This window comes from Phyllostomus hastatus, unplaced genomic scaffold (genome assembly GCF_019186645.2).
Source record: "Phyllostomus hastatus isolate PE091 unplaced genomic scaffold, TTU_PhHast_1.1 phas_contig_62, whole genome shotgun sequence".
NCBI classification, from domain to species: domain Eukaryota; kingdom Metazoa; phylum Chordata; class Mammalia; order Chiroptera; family Phyllostomidae; genus Phyllostomus; species Phyllostomus hastatus.
In genome coordinates, this window is record NW_025333921.1 from 9,752,919 (window position 1) to 9,764,997 (window position 12,079).

Below are 12,079 nucleotides of genomic sequence, written 5' to 3' on the forward strand. Positions count from 1 at the left end.
AGCATTCTTTGTCTGCTATTTACGTTTTTGTTTTGTTTGTAGTGGTTTTGCCATAGGAAGGGTTGACTTTTGCATACAGTCCCGATTTTTTTCTTTAGTTCTAAATATGACTTAAATGTCATATTTAGAAAGCCATTTTCTGCTCCAAGAAAAGTATATATTTCTAGGGTTCTTTTTAAATGTTTTTTTAGTGGTCATTTCTTCCTTCATTACATTTATTTTATTTTGGGGTTTTTGGGGGGGGTTTGAAATTGAATATTGAATATATTTTAAAGATTTCTGAGTGATTAGGACTTCCATCTTTAGCTTAGGATGTAGGAAGGTGGAAAGAGCATTGTTCCCACCCATATAACAACCACCACAAAAATCCAGATAATCTACAAAATCATAAGTTTATTTGATTTTTTCGGAGCTGTGGTTGCAGGGCAAACAAGTCTGATACCTGAGGAGACAGGTGCCTTCAGTGAGAGACTTGCTGATTTGGTAGAGTCACTGGGCACTGCACAATCTGGTAAGAAGAATTCAGCTAAAACTTTAATGAATTACAAAAGGCAATGGACTAGCATGAAAGTTTAGTAATGGACTAGCATTAGAACTCCTGTGAGTTGCAGATGGGGAACTGGCCACCCATGGACTCTCCACAGACTCACCAGGTGTTCACAGGAAAGACTGAGAATAAGAAAAAGGCTTTTTCCTGCTGTAGGCCTTGGATAAGTGAGCAGCAGTTACTGTGGGAAAGGCACCAGACCTCACCTGCTTCCATCTCCCCTCTTTTTCCTGTGGAACAGAAAGCGTTAGACCACTAGGGATAGAGCAGCAAACCCTAAAGCCCTTCGGGCCTAGGTGAAGCACCTTTGCTGATGGGGGAAGGGAACAACAACAAAAATCATTTTCTGTACCTGAGAAGGGGTCAGGACAACAACTTGAGCCTAGAACATGTGAGGCCTACAGTCATTGGGAGGCAGGGCAGGATCACAGAGAAGGCTGCACCTCTGAGACCCAGGGACATAAGTCCACACAAGTCTTGCTGAGGACTGGCTGAACTAGGACGAGAGAGAATACCCTCCCTGCAACAAGATGCTCCTAGTGGCTTCCTCCCACCAGGCTAGCGAACACTAACAAATAAAAGCAGTCTATTGATCGGAACAACAGGATGGGGAGGGAAGCTTCCTGACGTTCAGGCTCACAGAAAGGACCTAAACTGAGAGAACATTTTGAAAGGTCATCTCAGAAAACAAACCCAACTCAATTTTTACTCAATGCCGAATACCAAGGCCTAGTACGAGAAAGGCACACCTGTTTCCAGGCATAAATAATGTATTTACCTCAATTACTACTGTCTCACACGAGATGTTTGGCTTTCAAATAAAAGTTACAGAGTACATAGAGAAGGAAGAAACACATTCTTAAGAAACAGACCCAATAAGACACAGATTTTGGACCTATCAGGGAATTTAAAATAGGATTACTATGTTAAAGGCTCCAGTGGAATGAAAAGTAAAACAAAAATGCATGACTAGATAAGGGAATACCATCTAAGAAATGAAAAATATAAAGAATAACAAGGTAGAAATGTTAGAAATGGAAAACACAGTAAGTGAGATGAATGACTTCAATGGGCCCAACAGTAGACTCAACACAGCCGTGGAAAGGACCTAATAAATTTAAACCAAGATCAATAGATTTACCCAACCTGAAATACAAAGGGTGAAAAACAAATGGAGCATCCAAAAGCGGTGGGACTGTATCAGTGGTCTAAAACACATGTGTTTGAATCAAGGAAAAGAGGAAACAGGGTAAGAGATACACTTGAACAGGCAGTGGCTGAGAATTTTCCAAAGCTAATGAACATTGGTATTCAAGTATCTGAATCTCTGTTTTCACTACATTTGGGAAGGCATTCCATCTAGGAGTGGAATTACTGGCTTATGTGGTAATTCTGTGTTTAACTTTTTGAGGAATTGCCAAATTGTTTCCCACAGTGGCTACACCATTTTACATTCCCACCAGCAATGTATGTTCCAGTTTTTTCATGTTCTCATCCTTTTTCTCCCCCACGTTTTTTGGTTTTTAAATTGTAGCCATCCTAATAGGTTTGCAGTGGTGGCTTGGTCCTTCATCTACATCAGGGGTGTCAAACTCATTTTCACCAGGGGGCCACATCAGCCTCATGGTTGCCTTTATGGGGCCAAATGTAACTTTAGGACTGTGTAAATGTAACTACTCCTTAACAGTTAAGTGAGAGCTCAGCGCCGCCACCAGGTAGAAACAAGGGGGAGGGCTGGATTCGGCCCCGGGCCTGTGTTTGACACCTGTGATCTACATCGTCACTTTGGTCATGCTGAAGGAAGGAAAAGAGTACCAGTAAAGAAAATCAACTTCGGGCTTACGGCGCTAATATATATTGAACTTATTGTGATCCATGTTTTCCACTTTTTCAGGTTGGTTGTGCTCTGGAAGATTCTAGCACTTCAGTATCTTCCTGTTCTGATTCAAGACTACGTTTGGCTGGCACATGTGCTTCCCTTAGACTCCCACAGCAAGGCCAGAGAACATGTATTCTTGTAGATAGTCGTGAAATCACTTCTGGTTCAGAAGTCATTTCTTCTCTCAGAGCAATTCATGGCTTTCATGTAGAGGTTTGTCCTCTTAATGGTTGTGATTACATTGTGAGTAACCGCATGGTGGTGGAAAGGAGGTCTCGCTCTGAGATGTTAAACAGTAGTAATAAGAACAAGTTCATTGACCAGATCCAGTACCTGCAGAGCATGTTTGAAAAAATATGTGTGATTGTGGAAAAGGACAGAGAAAAAACAGGTTTGTATTTTAATGTTTTTGTTTTTAAGGTTGTAAAAGAAGTTGACTGTTGATTAGTTCATTCTTCTATCGTCAGGATGTGTGACATACCTGACTCATGAATGTCATTTTGTAGTTACGTAGTGTTTTTCAGTAGTTACTGTGTTCGAATGCAGCTTATGAGAACTGAAGAGAAATAAATTGAAGGCAGGTGAACCAATCATAAGCCTTTTTCAGGAGCCCCAGAAAGGATGTGGACCCTAAAAAAGGCAGTGGTGGGGAAAAAGGATTCAGGTGGTTTGGGAAGCAGGATTAGCAGGAATTGATGGAGTTAATCTTAGGTTGACCAATTTCTTGGTTACTGGACAGTTAGGTAGTGGTGCTGTTTATTGATATTATAAATATAAGAGAATTGGTAGATTTGAGGGCCAAGGGTGTTCAGTTTTGGACACATTAAGACTGGGTTCCAATGGGCCACTGAAATGGATGCCTAGGATGCATTTGGGAATGCAGATTGGAGCTTCATTTGGACGATTTCTACAGGGAGCGTCCGAGAAGAGTGAAAAGATTGTGGGATATGGAATCAGAAGATGCAGACTTCTGGTGTCTATGGCTATGTGACGTTGCATTGAAAAATCACTCCCTCTGAGGAGTACATATACTTGTTTTATTCATCTTGTAATATCATGAGGTTTAAATGAAATAATGTAGGTGAAAGCCGCTATGGAAGAATTCAAGAATTGTATAGTCATTAGGTGAAAGAAAATACTGTGGCCGGTTTGGTGATCCAACAATGAGCCTTTCATCCCCATTATGTCACCGATGGTCTTGGATAAGTCATTCTGTCTTTCAGTAATCCTGTTTGGGCTTTTTCTTTTAAATTTGACAAGTGAGGGCTTTAGGTGATCCTTTGAGTCCTCTTAGTGCTAACATTCTGTAATTTCATCTTCACCTACATAATTTCATCTTATTTCCTTTATAAAGAAAATAATTTGGAATAAAGAGGAAAGTAACATGGCAAGTTATGGAAGAATATCTTTTCTTTTGGAGTATGAAGCATGCCCAAAAAGAATATGGGTAGAATATGGGAAGAAAGTAAATGGGAAATTTAGGGAAGTAAATTAATAGGCAAGAGTTAAAGATGACATTAAAATGGGTCTGCAGAGTATTGAGTTACTGTTGAAATAAATACATAAAATAATTTTATACCAGTTAAACCAGTACTTACCTTTTTATCAGGGCTAGCATTATGAAGAATTACATTAGACATAAGTAGTGTGCTCTTGGCTTTTAGGAATGAATTGTCTAGGAATAGAAGTATTTTCCTGCCTACTCACTTTCCTATGTTGATTCCAATTCAACACACTCATAAAGACAGGTTTCCATGTTTTCTCTCAGATATTGGACAATTTAAATCTTTAGCGGTAGGGTTTTCATTAGCATAATAATGTGGCACTATTTTCCTTAATGGTGAAGATCTTGGGACTTTTTATATTAGTATTAATGATTCTAGTTAATATAAGTTACTAAGGTTTGCATTTTCCTAAATATGAAATACTTAGGAGACACCTCCAGGATGTTTAAGAGAACGAAGAGCTATGACAACCTGCTGACTACCTTAATTAGTGCTGGAATTCGAATTCTTTTCAGTTCCTGCCAAGAAGAAACGGCAGATTTGCTAAAGGATCTGTCTTTATTGGAACAAAGAAAGAATGTTGGTATTCAAGTTCCAGCAGTGAATAGCAATAAATGGGAAGCACTTCAATTTTATCTAAGTATTCCCAATGTAAGTTATATAACTGCATTAAATATGTGTTACCAGTTTTCATCTGTGAAAAAGATGACTAACAGGTATGTATATCTGTTTTAATGTTTTTAAGTGGCTACTTAAAAGCATTTCATATACATTTAATTTTTTTTTTTTAAAGTATATGAGTAGTCTGTTAGAGCATTTCATTCAGGAGAGACTTTTCTTTTTGCCAGCATCTAATTGTCACTGCATGAAGGAGAGGACACCAATGGAGGGAAAAAGGACAGGCATTGCCTTTGAGGAGCTTGGAGCTCTATATGGAACTAGACAGAGAGCATTTACATCAGATGTTGCATTCTAACAATTTTGTATATGTTTAGTTCTGTAACCAGAAAAATATTCAAGTTGAACATTTGCTATTTTTTAATTATTACATTGCTTGAAAAAGATTTTAGAAAATAGGCTAGAGGTTGAAATTGTTAATGATTTTAAATATAGGGAATACAACTAATGCTAAAAACATTACTGGATGTAGAATTCTTAGAAAGAGATTATTATCTTAAAGGCTTTTTATATTTGGTGGTTTTTAAGAAAGATTAAATTTTATAAGTCAAAAAGTTCTAGTGTAATGTTTTTCTTGGTCTATTTTCCAGCTCACCTGAGGAAATCTCCATGTATGCACAAGTAACTCTTCAAAAGGCCGAGGAGATCTGTAGATATATTCACCATGTTTTTGACATGCAGATGTTACCAAATGGTCTTAACCAAGGTAGACGGTAATCTGATGCATGATCAGACTGCTCAAGTGCGGTTATCCAAGAACTGTCACAACACCAAATGCACTGAAATAATCATTGCTGTGGTTTGTGGTTATCAGTTTAAAATATGTAAATAAGAGAGTATTTCCATGTTATTTTATATTGTATTTTTTATTTACATAGGTTATATATTTTTAAAAACCTGGTGTTCAATAATCATTTGATTACCTGGACTAAAAAACTGTATTTTTATTGAGGTTATTAAAAGTGTTATTAGGAAAGTAAAAAGCTAGAGTACATGATTTTGAAATTTTTCCAGATTTTTTTGTACTGTTGTCATTTTTTAGCTTAATAGGCTGATGCATCTGACTTCTGCCAACTTAATGGCCATAAACAATTTTTCCTATAATATCTAGAATATTTTACATGTCCTGAATCTACATAGACATTGGATAAGGTTTGGGTGTATTGTGAGATGAATGGCCCAGTAACTAGGAAAGTTGAAAGTGTAACTTAGTGTATTAATCTTACCAAAGGAAGCCCGATCAAGAGGTGAAATCCTATTAGCGTAGCCCTGACTGGTGTGGCTCAGCGGCTCGGCGGCTCAGCGGCCAGCCTGCGAACCAAAATGTTGCTGGTTTGGTTGCTGGTCGGCACATGCCTGGGTCGTGTGCCAGGCCCCTGACTTGGGGCATGCGACCACCAATCAATGTTTCTTGCACATCAATGATTCTCTCCTTCTCTTCCCCTCTCCCTAAAAAAATAAAATCTTTAAGATACCATATTCAAAGAAGTGATATATGGGTTTGGACTTGGAAAATTTCTTTTTTGTAGATGAGCTACTGAATGTGTACTTTCATTGTGACCCACCACTGTTTGTGGGGCTATTCCTGTTTGAAGACGGCACCATATTCTTCTTACCTGTAACAGCGGGGCCCTTCTAGTCATTCTAGTGCTGAAGCAGCCTTTCATGGTGGACATTTCCCTGCATTTATGTCCCTTCATTCTCTGGTTGCCTTTTTTTGTTACACTGTTGGGTTTTCAAGCCAGTCACAGCAGAGCACTTTCTTACCTTAAACTTGGCAGCACTTCAGAGCTTAACTAATTCAAATTGTTTTTCTCTTTCCTTTGTTATCAGATGATAAAAGTGAGGCCCAGAAACATGTGATTTATGGAACTCTAGAACCAGAACACAGGAACTAGATACTAGATGTTAAAATGTTACTATAATTGTATATTTAGCTCCTTTGGGACAGTATAAATTCCAATATATTATCCCTCAGGTTCAGTTCACCCTTCAGTACCCTCTGCCATAATGGAGTGGACTTCTGAAGCATTTTTACCTATAGTGAGAATGGTTTAAGTTTTGTCAGAAGGAAGCAGGGTCTCTTTCTGGTTTCAGTTTGCTGTTTCGCTTTCCTGCTCCTGATGTAGCGTCAGCAGTGCGTGTGGGTGGGGGGACATCTGGTAGTGTTCTGCCCAGCTGTTTGCAGCAAACCTGCAGTTAGTTCCTCAACAACCTCACACTGACCTGGGCTAATGACCACCTCGCAGCATCTCCCGTGCAGACTCTATGTGTCAAGATTCTATGTCCACCCATCAGGCAAAATATGTCCTGAATTAACATGGTGTGAGGAATATAAACTAGAGGATTTATTTATGCTTGTTGTGTAAAGAGCTTTATTCATATTTAAGCTGCAGTAGGTCTCATTGGTAGCACTTAACTATCAAACTATTGATTACCACTCCATCTTAACTATTTTTCTCTCTGAGCCCTTAAAGCCTTTCTTTTCTACTTTTAAGTCTTCTTTGGAGGTTACCTTAAACCCTGCCAGCTTACCTTATGGCCTCATGGAAAGAAATGGGACTAACCTGGAACTTGGCAGGTGGGATACAATAAAATTAGACTAGGAAGGACTTACAAGTAGTTCTGACAGGACACAGGAACTATGGTGAGTGTGGGGGCAGGAAGTGGTCACACTTTGGTTTGTATCAAGTCTATGCTATTTCAAAATTACTTTTTGTTGCCCAATAAGCAATTTAACTACCTTCTAACTCCTAAAACACTATATTAATATCAAGCAGCATTGTGTTATACTAAATATAATGGCAACTACTAAATATACTGGCAACTTAACTTCTACAACTCTTTATTTTTTACAGCCACTCTAAAATAACCTTAATTTGTTCCATACTACATCTATGCATCAAGTCCCTGTGGCAGAAAAAAAGCATGGGAATTTAAAGGAGAGTGATCTCAGTCTAATTGCATCATTCTTTTTAAATCCCGTGTTTCTCTGAACCCTATATTATGTAACTGCTGATTATTAGACTAAATTCTTAAGACACAAGAAAATTTGTAATTGTTGTTCAAGTACAATTGTTTCCATTCCTCCCTTGCCTCCCATCCCCATCTCCCACCCTGAATCCTCCCCCGTTTTGGCTTTGTCCATGTGTCCTTTATACATGTTCCTTGATGGCCCTTACCCTATTTTCCCCTGTTTTCGCCTTCTCCCCTCCCCTCTGGTTACCATCAGTTCTTTATTAACAAGTTCTGAGGAAAAAAAAACAAACAACCAAAACGCAAATATTATAAAAGCAAACTAATTTTATTTGAACAACCTAACTGGAGAGAAGGGTAGGTGAACGTGTACTGTAACCACAGAGGAACATTCTGTGTCAAATTTTAAAACATAATGGCAGAATAAGCTAAAATAAGTTTTTTTCTCCCCTAAAAGAGCTATCTGAAAGGAAAACAATGTTTACTGTGACATGTTAACTTGACTCCTTACAATAGCAGACCTACTACTTGAACGTCTGTCTCATCTAGTCTTTTTAATACTGAGACCAAATTTAAGCTGTTTGCATATGTAAATAAGGCTTCAGAATGCAACAAAATCTGTTCTCTGATCCTATCTAATACAATAATGAGAAAGCAATAAATTAAAATTTACATAGGTTCAATAGATATACCAATTGCAAGTTTTAAGAAAAACAATCTGGAGAAAAGAAAGCATATCAAATAGTTTCAACAACATGTAAACATCATATCAACTCTGGCCTATATATGCAGTACTGGAAAATGTTAGTTTTACTCAGTAGCTACCAGTACAATCTATCTTTTATTCTTCCCCACCTCCTCCCTTAAAGATAGCAACATTTTCTTGAAAGCTTTTAAACAATTCAGTTTGGAACATGATTTTCTTAAACTTAGATGCTTATGAGAGACCATTTACATATACATATATTTTAACATAGCAAAAACAGAAATTTAGAAATATCTACAAGCAATCAATTTTCCTTATAATTTTAGTAAGCTGCAGCAATGACAAATATTCTATAGAAGGATCTTTAGTTTTGAATACAAACATGTACAATCTTTGAAAAGGAGCCCACAATTTCAAAATAAGTTATAGAAAATATATGTACTCCAAGTGAAGGTACAAAGAGCTGTCTGCTTCTTGATAAAAATACTGGAAATGTTTTCTCATTTTTACTATGCAGAATCAGAGTTTGAAAAATAATAATCTTGCTCTTCTTCATCCAAAGACTCCATAGCATTAGTGAAAAGTTTTCCAATATTAGAGTTTTCTCCTAAGTTTAATAAAAAAAGAACAATACATTTCTAAAAGTAATTTCAATTTTAACAAAAATAACTAAAATAAACCAAATGGTAGGCCTGCCCACTTGAGCAGTCAATTTTAGTACCATGTTAATAAAGAGACTACCCTATAATAGAACTGAAATACAAAAAGAAAGATATAAGTGTATTACCTTTGTTAAATGGGGTTTTTCTTCTTGATGTTGGAGTTGAAAAGTCACTTTCAACCTGTAAGACATTTCATATTAACAGCAAAATGGCACTTCCTGTGAAGCCTGTCTCAAACCTAGACAAAAGTAAGCATGGTTTATCCCCACAGTACTTACAACACCTAGTCCCATTATAATTATCTGTGAAATGTCTAATTTTCTTTTATGTTGAATTTATCTGGGGCAAGAACCATGACTTACTCAGTGTTGTTTCCCACATTACAAACTAATGCAGCAGCAGTTAAAAGATGTCTGTGGGCCCCGAAAGTTGCCAAAATCTACTGAGTACTTATTCTATGACATTACTTTAGGAATATTATAAAGTTCTCTATACTTTATTATTTTTTAATTTATTTGTTTAAATCCTCACTTGAGGGTATGTTTATTGATGAGGCAGAGACATCAATTGGTTGCCTCCCATATACCCCTCAACTGAGGACTGAACCTGCAACCTAGGTATGTGCCTTACCAGGTTTCAAACCTGCAACCCTTTGGTGCACGGGACAATGCGCCAACCAACTGAGCCACCAGCTGGAGCAAATTCTCTGTACTTTATAAAATCTTGGCTACAGTGGGTAGGTTGCATGTACTGCAACCACTGGGGAATACTCTATGTCAATTTTTAAACCATAATGGTAGAATAAATTAAAAGTTTTTAAAAAAAATTTTGTAAGCTTTTAGATGTATATAATACATGCTTACATCAATGAGTGCTTTCTAAACTATTGGCCATAGCTGATTATCTTTAATGAATTAAAAGAAATAGAAAAGAAAACATGACAGTATAACCACTATTCTAAGGGAAGTTTGGGGTTTTTTTTGAAAGAAAACTTGAGATACAAACTCGTGTTCAGAAAATGGGATGTAAATATATTTTTTCCTGTGAAATAAGTCAAAACAGGGTTATATTTCTTAGCTCTCAAAGTCATGTGGAGAGAGAAACCAATTATTATCATGACCCCCAGGTCATCAAATGAAAAATGAGATTAGAAAGCTCAAGTAGCCTCCTTTGTTACAAAGCTGGTATGGGGGAGTCAGACCTCCACACCAGAACTTTCAACATTAAATCCTTTGCTCTTTTCCTTACACACTGGCCACTGATAGTAGTCTATGAAAAAATGGGGCTAAATCACAAAGATGCTATAGTTTGGTGGCTCAAATTATAACCCATTAAGAAAAACAGAAGTAAACAAGCAGTTAAAATGATGCCAGAAATACAGAGATAAGTTTTTAATAGGAAGGGCTCGTATATAAACTTCTCATTAAAATTTTTTTAAAATTTATTTTTATAGAGACAAGATGAGAGGGAGACGTAGAGGGAGAGAAACATCAATTGTTTGCCCCTTGTATATGCCCCAACTGGGGATTGAACCCACAACCCAGGCATGTGTCCCCATTGGGAATTGAACCAGTGACCTTTGCTTTGCAGAACAACACCCAACCAACTGAGCCATATAGGCCAGGGCAGAACTTATCATTTTTAAGAGAACAGTGGATGAGGGTCTTGCCACTACTCAGTATAGTCTGTGGGTGAGTTGCAGGGGCATCAATGGGAGGTTGTTAGAAATGCAGAATCAAATCTAGTGGATCAGATCCTAGGGTTTAACAAGATTCTTAGGCGACTTTCATGCACATTCAAGTTTGAGAAACACTTGTCAAGGCAAACCAACTTCTACTGGCAAAACAGGGACTAGAAGGCAAGTCTCACTATGCTATAGTGATTCCTGGTCCTTTGCAACAAACCAAAATTTCATTTTCGTAAGGAATGTGGGGCTGGAAAAGGGGAACCTAAACACCAAGAGAGGAGTCTGTCTACATCTTCGATTATGGAGTAGAGATTTCTTTTGAAGAATTTAGTGTCCAGGCTGATTTTAACCCAAGGTTCCTATAGGTATCATTTTTTGTGGACAAGTGATACCCATAAAGATTGGATATGATTTAAGTAATCCCAATGTTTAGTTTAGAGACTGATGGAATTTTACTCTGGCAAGTGTGCAATATATTTCAACATGGGTGAGGGAGGAAAAGATGGCCATAACCTGGTCAGAGGGAATATACCTTCAGGGGATGAGGCATCATTCCCCATTCTACTACCTCCATAAACTCTCATTCTCTAAAATTAGCTATTCACTTTGAAGAAATTTGAGGTGAATTAGCTTTTTCAGAATACTTGCACATTTATCTGGATATCCAAAATAAAAGCAAACTAAATATTTAAAAATTAATTCAAAAGGATAAAGGATTCTCCCAATATTTTTATCAAAGGGATAAGGCAACTCTGAGTTAAATTTTTTTCTGTAATTACATTTTAAATCTTGATCTGTGGATATAAATCATGTAGCTGAATGTGAAACCATCCTAAAGCTGAATGGGATTTGGTGGAGTTTCTGATTCTATGACAATCATAACTCAATTAGTCTGGATCATTCCCTTATCATTGAACAGATGTTATGCTTTTGTGTCTTGCCTGAAATATCCTTCCCTGGTCTATACATACTTTCCCCACTGGGCATCTCTGAATGAAATGTTTTACTATTCACTTTCCTCAAATGCTTTAGTCTATCAATTGCCATTTGTAACCCTATAGCACTTATGTACCGTGCTTACCTCATTCATAGCCTTGTATTCTCATTTACTTGTGTTAGTCTGTAAGCACCTTGAGGGTAAGGTATGTTACATAACTTATGACTCCCACAATTTGCCATGTATTATATAGCTGTTTACTAGATATGCATTGAATAAATCTGGTGTGAAGGATAAAAATACTTACTGTTTTTTTCTTGAGATTGCCCCAGACAATGCCACCTTTACTTTTATGTTTTTTTTGCATATGAAAAACATATTTATCACAATCATTCCTGTTTGAATACAAAATAATTACAAGTCCATATCAACTACCATACTTTTATCCACAAATTAAACAGCAGTTGGCAAAATTAATTTAAGATGTGTTTCAATCTTTAAA

General features: G+C 37.1%; 2 protein-coding genes across 3 annotated transcripts in view; one reads left to right on the plus strand and one right to left on the minus strand.

The window, feature by feature from the left end:
* FANCM (FA complementation group M) overlaps positions 1 to 7,759 on the plus strand; it is a 66,624-nt gene extending 58,865 nt beyond the window's left edge. Inside the window, exons 21-23 of the mRNA XM_045848529.1 lie at positions 2,442 to 2,817; positions 4,359 to 4,647; positions 5,200 to 7,759. Coding sequence (XP_045704485.1) covers positions 2,442 to 2,817; positions 4,359 to 4,647; positions 5,200 to 5,326 — 792 coding nt within the window. The 3' untranslated portion in view covers positions 5,327 to 7,759. The remainder of the gene's footprint in view (positions 1 to 2,441; positions 2,818 to 4,358; positions 4,648 to 5,199) is intronic.
* A 133-nt stretch (positions 7,760 to 7,892) lies between these two features.
* MIS18BP1 (MIS18 binding protein 1) overlaps positions 7,893 to 12,079 on the minus strand; it is a 59,613-nt gene continuing 55,426 nt past the window's right edge. The window contains exons 15-17 of one of the 2 annotated variants that reach the window (XM_045848531.1): positions 11,885 to 11,972; positions 9,079 to 9,133; positions 8,654 to 8,898 (exon numbers count right to left, since the gene is read on the minus strand). In XM_045848531.1, coding sequence (XP_045704487.1) covers positions 8,801 to 8,898; positions 9,079 to 9,133; positions 11,885 to 11,972 — 241 coding nt within the window. In that variant the 3' untranslated portion in view covers positions 8,654 to 8,800. Of the gene's footprint in view, positions 8,899 to 9,078; positions 9,134 to 11,884; positions 11,973 to 12,079 lie in introns of both variants that reach the window. The other variant, XM_045848530.1, reaches the window with a different exon arrangement.